This window comes from Plodia interpunctella, chromosome 10, assembly GCF_027563975.2.
Source record: "Plodia interpunctella isolate USDA-ARS_2022_Savannah chromosome 10, ilPloInte3.2, whole genome shotgun sequence".
In the NCBI taxonomy this organism is placed as follows: domain Eukaryota; kingdom Metazoa; phylum Arthropoda; class Insecta; order Lepidoptera; family Pyralidae; genus Plodia; species Plodia interpunctella.
Genome location: NC_071303.1, coordinates 5,854,757 through 5,871,813, shown reverse-complemented (window position 1 = coordinate 5,871,813; position 17,057 = coordinate 5,854,757). Strand labels below are relative to the sequence as shown.

General features: G+C 32.4%; 4 protein-coding genes across 7 annotated transcripts; 2 read left to right on the top strand and 2 right to left on the bottom strand.

Moving 5' to 3' along the window:
* Window positions 1–76: 76 nt before the first annotated feature.
* ecd (ecdysoneless) lies at window positions 77–4,516 on the bottom strand. Of its 4 annotated transcripts, none has more exons than XM_053750346.2 (4): window positions 4,272–4,516; window positions 3,322–3,571; window positions 2,251–2,453; window positions 77–1,342 (listed from the first exon to the last, which is right to left on the bottom strand). In XM_053750346.2, the coding sequence occupies exons 2-4, from the start codon at window positions 3,530–3,532 to the stop codon at window positions 95–97; spliced, it is 1,662 nt and encodes a 553-aa protein (XP_053606321.1). In that variant the 5' UTR covers window positions 3,533–3,571; window positions 4,272–4,516; the 3' UTR covers window positions 77–94. The 4 variants fall into 4 exon arrangements, with proteins under 4 accessions (XP_053606321.1, XP_053606322.1, XP_053606320.1 ...); XM_053750347.2 differs by having other exon boundaries at window positions 3,929–4,296; XM_053750345.2 differs by having other exon boundaries at window positions 4,201–4,296.
* A 1,200-nt stretch (window positions 4,517–5,716) lies between these two features.
* Window positions 5,717–11,282, top strand: LOC128672870 (uncharacterized protein). The gene is made up of 5 exons (XM_053750352.2): window positions 5,717–5,866; window positions 6,171–6,313; window positions 6,395–6,578; window positions 8,141–8,303; window positions 8,450–11,282. Exons 1-5 carry the CDS (start codon window positions 5,781–5,783, stop codon window positions 8,633–8,635), a joined length of 762 nt encoding a protein of 253 aa, XP_053606327.1. The 5' UTR covers window positions 5,717–5,780; the 3' UTR covers window positions 8,636–11,282.
* Window positions 8,640–11,282, top strand: ZC3H3. Its single transcript, XM_053750351.2, has one exon. It carries the CDS (start codon window positions 8,640–8,642, stop codon window positions 9,954–9,956), a length of 1,317 nt encoding a protein of 438 aa, XP_053606326.2. The 3' UTR covers window positions 9,957–11,282.
* On the bottom strand, window positions 10,601–16,377 carry LOC128672868 (uncharacterized protein). Its single transcript, XM_053750350.2, has 9 exons — window positions 16,250–16,377; window positions 16,011–16,114; window positions 15,736–15,928; window positions 15,389–15,608; window positions 12,795–13,185; window positions 12,530–12,724; window positions 12,038–12,200; window positions 11,730–11,910; window positions 10,601–11,252 (listed from the first exon to the last, which is right to left on the bottom strand). Exons 2-9 carry the CDS (start codon window positions 16,089–16,091, stop codon window positions 11,156–11,158), a joined length of 1,521 nt encoding a protein of 506 aa, XP_053606325.1. The 5' UTR covers window positions 16,092–16,114; window positions 16,250–16,377; the 3' UTR covers window positions 10,601–11,155.
* Between the last annotated feature and the right edge of the window lie 680 nt (window positions 16,378–17,057).

Below are 17,057 nucleotides of genomic sequence, written 5' to 3'. Positions count from 1 at the left end.
GTTGGCCGGCCGTGGTTATTACCCTTTATATTCAAAACAGGAGGGACTTCCGTTAAAAAAAGTATAAAGACCATAATTTCATACTCATCTTTATTTAGTCGTCGTCAGAGTCTAATACATCAGTTTTATTAATGCCGATAGATTTGAGCACATTGCTGGAAGGTCCTGTTGATGCTTGCTCTTCTTTCATACTCTTCACAATATTGTTGAGAATTGAGTCGTGTTTACCATCCTCAAAATTTATTACCTCATTTTCAAGCTCTCGTTTTATTTCTTCCGATATTTCATCATCTGACAGATCATAGTCACCTTCACTATCACTTGTGCTAGCTTCACCTACATTGCCCCCTGATGATAGAAGACTTAACATCTTTTCTAAAGAATTAACAAAATCGTCTGGGTCAAACTGTACCCTTTCTGCTTTAACTTCCGATTGTTCAATTCCTTCAAAATCAGATGTCTGTTTGAGAAATTCAGATAATTTGGAACTAATGGAATGTGGGGTAATAACATCTTTGCCTTTAAATTTCTCTGTTTTGCCATAGCGAGTATTTAAAAGATCATTCAAATGATCGGGATGGATATTCAACCAGTCGTCATTATCACCTATAAGGTCTGTGTCTGTATTACGCATCATTTTTTCTTTTAAAACAGAAAAATCATGACTAGATGTTAGATTTGCTATAACGTTAGCCACATAAGAATTGATTGGACATTCCGTACGCAAGAAATAGTCCTTCGCATTTTCAAATAATATTTTGTAATCTTTAGATCCTTCTAGATTATCTTTAAAGTATCCGTTGACTTTTAAACAATTTAAAAACTTATGAAATTCTTTAGAAGAAAACACATCCTTTGAATTGTTCATTATCATATAGTATGCACTAGTCAATTTGAATCCAAGGCAGGACTTTTTGTCATTTTCATTTATTTTGTTCTTCGAACTACGAATCATTTTTGAATGCATCAGCATTGCATACAAACACTTTGTAAATTTAACATCAACATCAATACAGTTCTGAAAGTTTACGTCCTTGCAAGATTTAATGTCTATAGAATCATGATTACAATATGTGGTTACAAGTGGAGCTATCAAAGACGGCTTGAAAGACAGCAATGCAGCTATATCAACAGGTAACATAACAATACCCCTATGTGTGCTGTCTGCGATTTTTTCTGGATATCCAGTAATACGTCCTCGAATAGCGTTTTGAATATCAGATGTTGCTTGAGTTTTTTGATATTTACTTTTAATAATATCAATAGCTTCTTCTACGGTTAATTCAGGCGACACATTAACTGATTTTGGGATTAGGTGAACATGATTTTTGTAAATGTATACCTGTAACAAATCAATAAATAACCATGTATTTCCATAGCACGTTAAAATAACTTAACGTTATTGCTTGTTGCCAAATGTCAACATCGAAAAGTGAACTGAATTCAGTCTTGATTGATTTGGAATGAAATTAATACATAATACTACATAAACAAACTACACACATGCACGAAAATATTGCCATGGTTGGGTTGTGATGCTGGTTTTCTGCGGGTACTTAACATATAGTATTCATAACTTAAACTAAAAAGGAATAAATGTAAATGGCGAGTACATGAGTCACTTGCGTTTTGCTGACGACATTGTTGTGTTCGCCGAAAACGCATCGGAAGTCGAATGCATGCTGAACGAATTGGTCATAAAAGTAAAAAGGTGGGCTTGTTTTTAAATGCATCAAAGACGAAGATAATAACTAAAAGCCTCTGTCAAGAGATTGTCGTCGATGGATATTCAATAGAGTATGTGGAAAGCTATATTTACTTGGGACAACTGGTATCTTTTGAGAATTGTACACAGAATGCTAAGAAGAATAGCTCTAGCATGGAAAAAGTACTAGAGTCTAAAAGAAATTATGAAAAACAAGGACGTGGATATCATGATTAAGAAAAACTGTTTGATGTAGCGATCCTTCCATGTATTATGCACGCACATATAGTTGCCAAACCTGGTCTTTACGAAAAGGGCGAGAGCGAACATGTTGAAGAGCCTTGGGGGAGGCCTACGCCAAAGAGGCCACTACTACCTATGACGAATGAATGATACTAAATTACTAAACTAACACAAACAATTTCTTGTTTATGTTTCAGATTCATTCTATGTTTATGGAATTTTTTTGACAACACCAGATTGGGTGTGTACATGTATTAGGTAGTTGATTAAACAGATATTTTATTTTATTATTCATAACTTACCCGATTTTCTGTACTTTCTGGATTTGCCCATGTAGGTAAACAATCTGCTGCTTCTATCAGAAGAAATTCACCATCACTGTCGTGAATTTGAATAATTACGTCGTCAAACAGTTTTGTTATTTCAAATACAATATACACAATGAACCATTCATCTTCAATATTATCACCAAAATATGTAGACGAGACCAGATGTGTAGGAGTACCTAGAAAAATGAATAATATAAATGACTACAAACTGGCTTTTAATCGTAATGGAGTAGAATTCATTTAATATAATTCTTATCCATTTTACGTCAGTCGTCCCTAGATCTTGGGACATAGCGATAAAGCAAAAGGCACTCACTTGACACAAAATCTCAAAAACTACTAAGTATGGTCTACTTAGTAGTTTTTGAGATTTTGTGTCAATAAAGACGAAAGATCAATGTTCACTAAATTTTGGAAAAAACAACCCAGAAGTGAACAAAAAAATATATAAGTATTCAGAATTTCTACAATATATAAGCATATAATTCTGTTTTTATAAGAATTATTTTGAATTTCAGTGGCTAATTGTTTTTATTTTCAACTCTCAACTCTGATATTTGACAAAAAAATAACTTCTTAAAAAAAAAATGTATTTAGCTACCGAAGTAGTAATATATACTTAAGCATATAAAGTATAACATATTTTTTTTTAAACATTCTTTAACAGAAAGTTTGAAAATTCCATATCTAAGGGGATGAAATAGGAGTTGAAAGTTTGTATAAAAATTCGTCATTTTTAAAATGAGACAGTTGAAATATATGATTAGTAATAATTAAAAAATACATTAATCTGGAAAACTGCATCCTTGTGGGATTAAATAATTTGTGAAAGTTCATATCAAACTTCATCACTATTTAAGTGAGACAGACTGCTGGAAACGGAACGGACATGGAATGAATGGCAATATGAATATATTTAGGTATATTCATATTGCCTTTCATTACACACAAATACAAATACAATTTACCAGTCTTGTAGAACATGGTAGAGGTCAGAGTTTTTGAAATATTGTATTTTATAAGAAGAAATAAAACAATACTAACCATCAAATTCATAATCCTGAATAGGAATACTGAAATTGAATTCATCTCTATGCCATATATAACCAGTGGCAAGTTTTTCAATGACATCATTTATTTTTGTACACAAATCTTCCCAAACTGTAATAGTTGATATATCAGAAGTAGAATATAAATGACATACCACCATATCTTCATTAGCAATTCTGATGCTGGTATCATTTTGTTTATACATTGTGTAATACCTTCTTGTTTATTACACAGAAGTTTTTTCCTGAAAAACCAAATAGAATATGTTAAGTAGGAACTTCAACTATAGGTAAGAATCTTCTCCCTTCTTCAGAAAAAGCATATTTTTGGTATAATGACTTCTTTGAATAGCTTAAAACACATCCATGCTCATACAGTACACCAAATAGGTAAATACTTCATATGTACATATTTATTAAGATTAAGTACAATAAACTTATAAATAATAAGGAATATGCTAAAAGTGCTAAAAAGGTAGAAGTCAGTAAAAATTATGAATTATTTGTTTCGCTTAACTTGAGGACTTCATATTACATCTTTAGTTTGCTCAAACAAGAATAACGCATATTAAAATACATGAGAAGAAATAGAACATTTCAACCTGTCTCATGATAGGAAAATATCCCATGTGCCCAGTTTTTAACACGGGCCTTATACAGTCTACAATGATCTCTCAATAAACATCTTGCATGCTATCAACAGAAACAGTCGCGTTGCAGAATAAACAACCAGGTAGATCTAACCTATAAATAGTTTGATTTTTACGCAATACAAAACAATAATAAACAATTTTTCGTCAGTCTGAGAATTATTGCTATTATCTTATTTATCTATATGTCCATACGTATGCATAGAAAACAAGACACCTCATACCTAGGTAATAAACTAACTATTACAGACAGAATACCTAATAACGAAATAAAAACTTTACAAGACTTATTTACCAGTCAGTCAAGTAAGCAAGGCAGCAAGGTGATCAAGTCCATTCCATAGTCCTTCAGTCTAGCTTAGGGTTGCAACGATATATCGGCAAAGCGATAATATCAACGCTAAAACAACGATATTTTCAGCGATATTTGCGCTATAACGTTACGATAATATCGATATCATATTAAGAAAAACGATAATTCACGACCTTAGACATGGCTGTATAGGCTTTGAACATATTAGCGTTTCCTTCTAAACAAACAAAAAACATCCCTGGACTTGTTTGTCTCTCTTTCATTTTTCTTCTTGTGGCGTAGTCTTGTGGACAACCACAAATTAGGCGCTTTATTATATTTTGATCACTGCGAATTAATTTAAATTATGATGAAAAAAAGTAAGCTATGGACTTACTTACAAAACAAAAGGAAATATTGCTGTGTACGTTATGTAAAAAACAAGTGAGAACACTTATATTCAGTGAACTGCAATTTTTTTTATTAAAATTTCAATAAATTCGATATTTCGACCAAAATCATAAATATTATTAACTATCGATAACTTAATATCGATATTTTTCTCTAGTTTACTAGTGTTGCCGCTCGATAGTCAACTGTCGATTGCATTTCGTTTTACTATCGATAGTTTGAGGAAAAGGAATAGATTCGATACTTATCGATAACATCGATAGCCAGGTTTGGTGCAATACTATACTACTGAACTAATAATATACTATTGAATAAAGAGCAATACTATCGATAGTATCGAACTGTTATGACAAAAAGACAATCGATCGTATTGCTCTGCGGTATTAGATATGCTATCGATAGTACCGATAACCGGGTTTGTTGCAATAGGGAGTATTACTGCACATTTATCCCGCCAGAGTACAGCACTGTATGTTAACAAAAGCTTTGCCGCCTTTTGCTATGTTTATTAAAACGTTTATTTTAGAGTACTTTATTAATACTTTCATTATGTAAGCATTATTTTGTGAAAATATATAACAATGTAGCATATTTGGGTGCAGAAATATTGGGAAAAATCGTTTTCCATAAGATAAAAAACTTCGAAAACTATGGGATATGCCTCACGCTGTAAAATTTTCAACACTTCACACGTGAAGACTTATTATATAAAAATATGGACTTCATACTGGTAAGATCTTCAGTCAAAATCAAGTTTATATCAGTTTATGACCACTGTTGACCAAATAATGCAGAACATAACCTATTCGCACTCCGGCTAGACATAAATGTCGGTGTGTGTGTAGTGTAGTGTAGTGTGCAAGCGGTCGAATGTAGTCCATTAAATAAAATTTTTAACAATATAATCAATTTTTTTGCAAAATAAATATTGCCTATAAATATTGATTGTTATTATTAATAAAATCGATTATTAATCGATTTTAAATCGATTATTGATCGATTTTTTTATAAACAGTTTTTTTCACATCCCTAGCAAGTTCTTTCCAACTAAGTGCATGTGCTACCTACGCTATAGGTATTTATTAAACATTGGTAATTCTGATGTCTGCATTGTCGTATATTAGCGAATACGGATCCAATTCAGAGGATAGCGATTGTGAGATATATTCAGCTTCAGCAGTAAAAAAGTAAGTCTGCTGTTACTTTGACAGGTTTACATTCGTAGCCACTAGACCCCGTTTCCCACTTCACATGTTACTAACACAATATTGTGTTCAGTCCCGATGAATTGTTGCAATAATATTATTCTAATGAACGGCATTAAAGCATGTCATCACAAATGTATACACACTACCATACCCTTTCTCAGACACAGATGACTATATAATAATGATACATTATTTTAAACCAACCCACATATAATATGTATTGCATAGTATCTATCATATTTAATACAATCAATTTTACACCTTGAAATATTTATATTTACAGGATTAAATTACATGTACCAGATTTGAGTAATATTGCTGTTGTGCCTAAAGAGAATATCAAGGACAATCCTGCAGTACACGGTGGTCGAAAACGTTCATTTCCACATGAAAGAGGAAATTGGGCTTCGTTTATTTATGTAAAATGTAAATCATAAATAAATCATATCTTTCATTAGTACTTCAATAATTTATATTATGTTAAATTTTCCAACATATTTACTTCAGATCCTGATGAGGAATTTCTACACAATTGGATAGAGAAATTAAGAGAGGAAGTGTCTTGTGTTGAAGCAACATGTGAACAATGTGACAATATTCACATAAGTTTATCTAAAACTTTTATACTGAAATACCACTTAATTAATCCATTTACCTCATCTCTGCAAGAAGTTCTGGGTAGTATAGAGTGGTAAGTATAGTTTATTGTTTTTTAGTGGATGACAAATCTTCATTAATTTTGTAGATTCCCACAAAATAAGTTTTAGTATAGCAGTATTCAGCTTCTTCACAACATTATTGTGAAGAAGCTGATCTGTTGATGCCAGAAAATCGGGCACCTGATTTTGGTAGTATATTATCATAATCTGATGGCTTTTGTGATGAATGAATAACATGTTGTAGGTATTTTAGTTATGCTATGTCCTTCTCCGTACTTCAAACTACATGTATGAAAAATTTCAAGAAGATTGGTTGAGTAGATAGAGCATGAAGAGGTGACAAACACACATACTCATTTATAATATAGGTTAGGATAGTCAAGAAATGTAGTAGACAATATATTCAAACGCAAAACCTCCTAAAGACTACAACAACAACAAAACAAGCAACTTTTATTCTACGACTTTTCGTGATTCGTAGTTTTTTTTTTCATATAAAAAAATACAATCTAATTTGCGATTCTGCACATCTTAACTCTATGTAATAGCCAAGCGACACGAGACAGTGCAGCAGCGTTGTGTAGCGGAATCGACATTAAAACTAAAAAAGGTTTTTTTTGTATTAATTGCTTTTAGACAAAAGTCGTAGAACAAAAGATGTCAGTCTCTATGTACCTTACGCGCCTTTGGAAGGTTATGCGTTAGATACCAGTAACCCTGTATATACATCCACAAACTTTTTAATTTAGATTATGACATGAAAAGTTTGACGACCTCGGTGGCGCAGTGGTAAAGTGCTTGCCTCTGAACCGAGAGGTCCCGGGTTCGATCCCCGGTCGGGTCATCATGGAAAATGATCTTTTTCTGATTGGCCCGGGTCTTAGATGTTTATCTATATATGTATTTGTTACAAAATATAGTACCGTTGAGTTAGTATCCCATAACACAAGTCTCGAACTTACTTTGGGGCTAGCTCAATCTGTGTGATTTGTCCTAATATATTTATATTTTTTACACATGGACATAGCCATAATATTTTGAAACTACTGTGTGGGAGATTTTATTTTGGTTTTCCTCCTTTAGCCAGGACTAAAAGTGAAATCAAATTAAATCATTTATCCAGAAATGAGACCAATTCTGGATAAATGATTTGATTTCACAAGCATTTTTTCACATCAAATTTTATATTATATAATATTTATTATTATATAATAGCAAATCCCCTAAAAGCTACAAACTACTGGCATTCCGAAATTACCACTGCTAAAGAAGAAATGTTGAAAGGAACTTATTTAAACAGTCCCTATTTTTTCACTGATAGCATATTGAAGTACATAAGTACATGGTCACTCAAACATGATCGACTGACTATGTAGTGATTTACATAATGAAACCATAACAAGCTCTAAAACAAAATATTTACATAAAGTATCAAAATTCTTTAATATGTTCATATGAGATTAAACATATATGTATATATAAACTCAACATATTTTAAAATTCCAAATCTTAAATATAATATGGTTCATATATGTATGTAATGTTTTTAATTTTTGAAATATTTGAATATATATGTTTATTGACTTACTTCCAGTTTTGAGCTGAGCTTTGGTGCCATTAAAGTATATTGCAACGAAGAGAATACAAGAACATTCATATCACTGGAAGTGGATTATTCTAGTAACAAGTACCTATCAAATATTTCCAACAAAATTGATCAAGTTTTAGAAGAATACAAGTTACCAAAATTTTATGATGTAAGTACCTTATGAGTAGTTTTATTTCACATCTCTATTTTATAATTAACATGTCATCCCTTTAATTTAAATAAATCAAACACTTTCCTATTTGCTCATTGTCTAACATATTTTTTTATAAGTTTTTATTTATTTTTGATTTCTAGGATCCCTCATTCCATGTGAGCTTATTGTGGTTCCACGGTAATAAGAAAAGAGAACTTAAGGATATTCTGGAGAAATTAAATAACACTGTACAACAAGATCTACATCAACATAATAAGACTGGTTTCATTGACAAACTTAACTGTAAAATTGGTAACAAATATTTCCAGTATTCATTGCAACCATAAAAGAATGGATAGCAAAATTGTAAAAGTTTATATTAATCCAAATTTTAACAGAGAAACATTGGGCAGCAGCAAGCATTCAACAATAAACGCAAACTCAAATGCAAACTATTCAAGCCCACATAAGAAAATTTACATAAACCCAAATTTTATTCCATCAATCTCTCAACCAGTTCAAAACCTGGATCAATTCTCATCGAAACCTATTGAGAAAATTGTACCGGTTACAAATTCTTTGTCATCAAATACAATTGTACGACATGCCATTCCACCAATGAATAATCTACCACCAGTGGCAACAAAATCACGCTACAGTCTTGTAAGGCGCAATGAAGACAAAGCACTAGAGATAAAACCAGAAAAGAAAGAGTCACTAACAGTAAAAGTAAACAAATATAAGTCTGTAAGAATCATAGATGTTAAATCTAGCCTAGACAGGGAGAAACAGCCACCAAAGCAATTGAATAATGCAGATTATACACATATGTATGATCAGAAGGCCATAAAGATTAATATAAATAATCCTTATAATCAAAAGGTTTTTAAAACACAATATACATATGTAAAAAGCAAAGGTACTATTATGTATACTCCTCATAGACTACTAACACAATATTCTTATATAAAAAACAAAGATATGGCTAAGAAGTTGCACACTAACAAGCAAACACCATCAAATATGAGTATGCCAATAAGGAATACTTCAAGTTCAAAAATCCGCAAACTTAAAGTAAAATGTAATATCCCTTGTAGATTATTTAGAAAATATGGAAAATGTTTAAGAAATGTGAAAGGGCATTGCAAATATCTACATGACAAAAAACATGTTTCTATATGTAGAAAATTCTTAAAAGGTGTTTGTCACGATAAAGATTGTCTTCTTTCTCACGAACTAAGTGACAAGAAAATGCCTACCTGTTTCTTCTATTTACAAGGTATGTGTACTAAAGATAAATGCCCATATTTGCATGTCAAAGTAAATGAAAAAGCAATAGTGTGTCCTGATTTCAAAAAAGGTTATTGCGAAAAGGGCAATAAATGTTTATATCGTCATGTCGAAACTAAAAAACGAGGTGGCATAAAAATATTAGTAAATCCAAAAACGAAATCTACTTACCAACTTAAGATTTTCTCAGACAAGTCAAAGACTCAAAATATTTCAGAACATAAATGTGTACCATCTGTGGGTGAAGATCAAACTACAATCTCAGATTGTCGTTATTACAAAGAAGTAATAGTAGAGGACAAAACAAATGAATTACAGCAAGTTATAAAACCTACTAGGTGTAAATTAGGCACATTGCCCTCTTTTATAAAATTTTAGTGGGTAAATTGAATTTTTTTAATGTGTAAATAAAAACTTATTACTTAGTCTAGTTAATGACCGCGGCATCGCCTGCGACAGTTCAAAAGAAATTTCTGAAAATCCAATGAATGCATTACTATTTCTTACTAACCACATTCTCGAATCAAGAATTTAATATATCTCACTCTAAAGGCCGATTTACATTTTTGTTTTGTAATTTTGTTAAATAACTGATGAACCCGTTGCATAGATAAAAAAAATAGCCGTGGTGGCTCTGCCGCAGAGCACATGTTTTTTTTATATACAACAGAATACAACCTCGATAAAAAGCTTTTTGACGGATATTGGATTTATCATCCAACAGACCCTTGTTTCTAAGGCAACCTCTAACGACACCAATGGACTTTTAATAAGATATGTGAAATTTGTGGAAAATAAAAATAATACGATTAAGAATTCAATCAGTTCAAAGTATGATTTATGTCTCTGATAGACTGAAGAACGATCATGATCCGCTAGGAATCTTGAATTCATGTACTAGTTTTACACTAGTTTTATTACCCGTCCAAGTTTAATGATGCGTGCGTTTCCGCACGTTAGCCTAGCTATGGCCTCTTCATTCCAGCAGTACTTAATGATCCTTTGTTAAATGAAACCACTGCTTTTATTCAATACTTTATAGATAACAAAATTAAACATCAGTCAACTGATACTTGATATAAAAAACACTTGTGAACATTATTTGCTGAGTTGAGAGTGTAATCAACTAAATTTGTAATTAGATTGATAAAAATCAGATTGCAAGTAATTATGATTACATTGACAATGATTACCATCAATCATGATTATTTTTCATAAGCGTTTTTCTTTACCGGTTACGGGGCAGAGAGAGCCAAGAATTGCGAGACTGAGATAAACACTTGGCATACTCATACTTGTCTCGCTGCCTTGTAAGCGACCAAGACCTAAACCAAGACATCCGAAACGCGCGACTCTTAAGTAAGCGAAAAGACGCGATATATTGACCACCCAACCAAACCGATCGTCTGCAAGTGAATAATAATCATGTAATCATTGAAAAATGTAAGTACCTACATTAATCATGATTTCTTTTTTGCACGATTATTCTCTGTAATCTGTAGTCATGATTGACGACAAAGAAATCATATCAATCATCAATATCAATTTGCGTTGATTTACGTTTTGACTATCATCTATTATTTGAACCATTTTGGAACTTTACTTTTTGATGTTGCTTCATTTGTTGTTTTCTTCTTGTAAGCTGACGTGTCTGTTGAATGTCTACTGGGAGCTCTGAAAAACAAATAAATACTTTTCATCCAACAAGATCTTCTTTAGTTTATCGGTTGTAAGACGTATATCGCTTGATTGTGCTATCTATAAGTCACGAGTTCGAAACTCAGGTCGAGTAAATAATTTCTGCTTATATATATTATTTTAAAAAGTGTTTTATTTTTAAGAGACTACATTTTTTAACCAATATTTAAAACTTAAAGTTCAATACTTTGGAAGACAACACATAACTGTTGCCGTTTTTACTTATTCATAAAGTGGGTAGTAGAAAAAATACAAATCTTATCATTTGCTCTAACCATCTTAGATGGTAACTGTGAATTTCGTTGCAAATCAATGTGCATTTAAAATAAGAAAATAAATGAGATTTCATAAGTACATGAAATCAATCGACCTATCCCGATCCCTGATAATCACATCCAAACATTCACGTTTATAATATTAATTGGATACACCTAGCCAACAACATTTACTCACCTATATTTGGACGCCAATAAACTAGCCGCTGAACTAGTAGTAGTCTTTGAATATACTTCTTCTTTGAGATAGGACTTTCCGTCATCCTCTAACCATTTGAAATGCATATGTACGCAAGGTACACATTTTGCTTCAAAAAGAGACATATTGGGATCCAACGTTTCTTTTAAGGGGGTCGTAACTACAACAGGTAATAAAATATTAGGTAGGTATGTCAGCATGTCATGGAGCATCATCTAGCTGCCTTATATTTTCACGATACGACTACACATGCCGTGTCAATAATTTACACGTGAATCAGTACTTACAGATATGAAATGGTTTATCTGGAAATTGCAAATGATTTTTAACAAATGCTATGACATCTGCTATTTTATCATTTGGAGAAAAAACACCTTGAAGTATAATACGATCTGGAAATTGCACCCGAACTACAGCATTTTTGTAGGTCTTTAGTTGTTGTTCTGTGATCTAAAATAAATATTGCATAGATCAACAGAAAAGAAAAAATATATAAGTTTGTTATATTATGGGCAAGAAAAAAACAAAAAAGATCTGTCAGCAGCTCATCATACATGGTCCAACTTCGCGTAATCCCGGTTCCATTCCCGACTGTGGCATTTGAAGCCTAGAAATCTTAAATCTGCTATGATGCAAGGTGTTCTAGTAAAACATCTACAATGAATGTGGAGTGGTATTATTTTAGGGTGTTGGTAACATACAATACAATGTTGGGGATAAATCTAGGTTTCCTTAAGTGATCTAATTTAAATAAATACCTGTCGACTACATATATATACCTGCTTTGCACTTTCCTCCCTTTTATTGCATGTTAAAAGTGGGGTGTTTTCTAATTCCATGCGATTTTTTTGTAATTCATGGTAAAGCTTTCGCACTTCTTCTACAGTGAGCTCATAAAAATCATCAGGGAGGTCATCTAATTCATCCTCTGTTTCATCTGGTTGCATAAAAGCAATGGCTTTTTGAGCACCCAACTAGAAAAAATGTCTAGATGAAATTTTTATGGTTCAAAAAAACATTTTGTAAGTAAGGGAGAATACTTACAAATGTTACTTCTTCCTCAATTCGTAAACGTCTTTCAAGATTTTCTTGCATACTTAGTGAAATTTGAGATGGTGTGTTGGAAATTTTAGCCTGTAAAATCTGGCTTTCTTCTACCTCCATTGGCACTTCTGTATTTAAACTATTTCCATCCTGACAGATTTGCTTTAGCTTTCCTGAATCTTCATTTTTAACACTTTTTATATGTTTTATAGGATCAAAAGTATTATTAATTTTTTTAAAATCAGATGGCCCTGGTTCTGATCTTTCTGCAGTACTTGTACTAGGGAGTTGGTTGGAATATTCCTTTTCACTGTTATTTCTATTTCTTGGACCTTGTGTGATATTTTGTACCGAAGGTGGACATCTGTATACTGCAGATACATTTGCTTGTCTATGTGAACAAAACAGATAAGACATAAATAATAAACATAGTATAATGTAAGTCATAAGGGGCCGTTCAAGTATTACGTGAGTACTATTTCTTTGCTTTGCTTATTTTGGATGACATGGCGGGTAGGGGAGTCTAGGTTATGATTACGTCATCGGTAGTTATTTACTTTTACACGAATGGCAACCCTCACATTGCCTTTGCTTGAAAACGAAACGCATTTTCGGGGATTCCTGCAAATAATGCATATGTTTAGGCACTCTCTTTAGTTAAACAAGTGAATAGCGCGCGATAATTCCCCTAGAATTATCACTTGTTTAAAATTCCTCTGTCAGTGTATTGTTTCGTTTGGTTAAAAAAAATCTCATACAAGTACGATAGATTATAATATTTTTGTCCCTTTTTTGTTACTCTATGTTGAAAGATTATTTTTATTTATTTATTTGGGAAATTTGCAGTTTTTCTTAACTATGTTATAACTAATTAATATGAACTAAACTATTAACAAGTTTCCACATATAAGTACTAAATATAAAATTTAAACCTGTTTAGGCACACTCAATTATGACTTAAACAAAACAAATACATAATAACTAATTAGGACACAGTGATAATTTAATTAACAACTAAGGAGTTGTGGGCTGGGAACGGAAAAAGTCTCGTTCAAATAAACGCCTGATGTGAATAGGTTTCACATTGAATATATCTAAATTACTATTCTCTGAGCACACAGCGTTACATAGTTTAGGAACCTTGTAAAAGAAAGATTTTTTTCTGTAATTGGTGCAAGCCGGAGACAACACAAAAAGTTTGAATGGAACGGAACTGAAAAAGTCCCGTTCAAATAAACGCCTGATGTGAATAGGTTTTACATTGAATATATCTAAATTACTGTTCTCTGAGCACACAGCGTTACATAGTTTAGGAACCCTGTAAAAGAAGGAATTTTTTCTGTAATTGGTGCAAGCCGAAGACAACACAAAAAGTTTGTTTTTTCTACGTGAAGTATTTGGGATATTAAAACTTTCTAAGAGTGTGGACAATCACCTAATAAAATGTTTACAAAAGAACTACAGTCAAAGCCTTTCCTTCTAATTTGCAAGGTAGGAAGTGATATCTTTTACACCTGTTTTCATAAGTAGAGTCTTTGCTTTTACATTTATATTGAGATATATGGTATAATATAGATATTTTAAGAAACGTCTCTAGATGGATTCTATACGAGAGACGTAGACATCAACAAAACCATTTATGGCAACAGCCTGCGATCTATTTTTGACGTAAGAACTAAACCATCGGTACAAACAGCCATGAATACCCACTTTATACAACTTGTCGAATAGTATTGAGTGCTCAATTCTGTCAAATGCCTTGTTAAAATCTGTGAAAATTGTATCTACCTGTCCCCCTGATTCCATACTGGATGTTAGATAATCATTAAACTTTAAGAGATCTGACTCTGTAGATCTATTTTTCAAGAAACCATGTTGTTCCGGTATAAAAGTAGATTTCAATGTTAATAATCCTTTCAAAAATTTTTGCAAAGACACACAATTTAGATATTGGTCTATAATTCCTGACATTTGAACGATCTCTGCCTTTATGGACTGGTGTTATGAATGCCGACTTCCATAAGTCGGGAACAAGTCCCTCGTCAAGTGATCGACCAAAACAATAAAATTAGAGGCAGGACCAATCCTTCAGCACATATAAAAAATGGGAGATATGTTTCACGTCCGGCGCCCTTATTTATGTCCAAATTTAGTAATTAAATTTTGTATTACAACATTCAGGCATATTACAACCGGAGTTGTTGCGATTCGATTTGAAATTAGACTCAAAATAAGAAAATAAGTTACTAACGGTTGCGCCCGTATTGGCTGAGATATCATCTAAATACATAACCGTGGGTAAGGTCTGTTAGTAAGGTATAATATTTTTGTCCCTTACTCTATGTTAAATACCATATCAGTAAAATCTAATCTCTATCCTAAATCTATTTTGTTATTTTTAAAATTATAATGATAACATTACAATTATAATATTTAAAAAATAGGAGGGAGGGGGGAGTTGGTAAGAGCTTTGCTTACTTTTGCTGATAAATGGGATGGTGGTAAATAATTGTAATATATCTGCTTATGCAATACTTGAATGGCCCCTATGCTGAAATAATAAATATGCAACAAGCATGTTATGTAACACTTACTTGGCTTCCTCATCTTTATTTAACAATCTTAAAATAGCTCTACCACTAATAAGTCCCAAATGCTTTAAAGTCTTTTGGCGTAGAGCTGGTTCACCAATTACTTCCTGTCGCATGTACAGTATTGTTGGATTATTCAAAGAAGTATATTCACTTGGAGCTAGTGAAGTTAGCAAATCATGAAGTGATGTGTTGGGACAATAGTCCGCAGTTCTTCTTTCTCCTGTGTGATAAAAGTTATGATTGTATATAGAAACTGCAGTAGGGGCAGTCCAAATACAGATTAATACACTTGCCACTAAGGTTTAAAAAATTTGCAAAATATGAAAAACAATAGGAGTTTTTCTTACCATCTTCCAATAATAAACAGATTGTGACATTCGATTCCAACCTTCTTGTATCTGCTTCAACCATTTCAAGAGTAGCTTTATTAGGCAGATTAGAAAACCTTATTGTTGTTGTTAAATCAAGGAGATGGTTATGATGTTTCAAATGGTAATCTGTTGGCTGGAATCCCTGTTTTTCACAAACATCTTCCAAAACCTGAGGTTGAATAATAAAAGGTATAGTAATATTTGCATTATAGGTATATAATAGTTTGGTTAAGGATTTAATATTTTCTAACCTGTAAGATACTTGTATCAGGTGTACAATGGACTTTCTGCCTTCTACCATTTGGAGCCAAGACTATAAGGTCTCTAGACATAGTCACTATTATATAAATGCCTTCTGTAATATTGAAATAGAAAAGATTAGTAAAATATAAAATTCTATCATTGTATGGAGCGCCGCACCGGTAACACAAAATGTAAATCATAGTAAGTTATATTTATTTTAGTGTTTCTGATATTTCTATAAACTTACGTGTGTTTAATTAAACATTCAAGTACCTAAGTACTAAGCATTAGAAATAGAGAACGAAAACAGCAGAATCATGAACTCGCAACGCAAATGTGAAAGTCTATTCAATCAGTCAACTTGTTTAATTATTTTTATTAGTGTTGTCAATGTCATTGGGTGACACTGACATTTTTTATTTTCTATCAGGGATACACAGGTTAATTCTGTGTGCACTAACCTGGCTATCAGTATTTATGACCGGATAAGGAAATGGCCCAATGGTTGTGGCTTCGGTTAAGCAAAAAGAGACAAGTTTTATCTGCCTAATTACTTCCAAATACCAGAGCCCGCCGCCCGCACTGATAATAACGTTTTCATGCAAGGTACATGTATTGCTATCTCTTTGACACTTCTCCTTGTGAGGTGAAATGGTAAAGTTGGTATATGTATGTTGGCATGTGTAATGAGAGGTATCTATATTATATAGATACCTCGCATTACACATGAGAGGTCGGGCCACAGATGAAAGGAATAACAATATGTTCATTATGCTAGTACCTTGCATCAAAAAATTATTATCGTTACATATCGTTAATAACCTATCGCCATATATTTATATATTACTAGCTGCGCCCCGGGGTTTCGCTCTTGTGGGAATTTCGGGATAAAAAGTACCCTGTGTTATTACAAGTTATATTCTAGGTACCCGTGTTCCAAATTGTACCTATCATAACAATCCGTTTAGTAGATTTTGCGTGAAAGAATAACAAAGTACACACATACATCCTCAGAAAGTTTCGCATTTATAATATTAGTAGGACACCGAATCTGT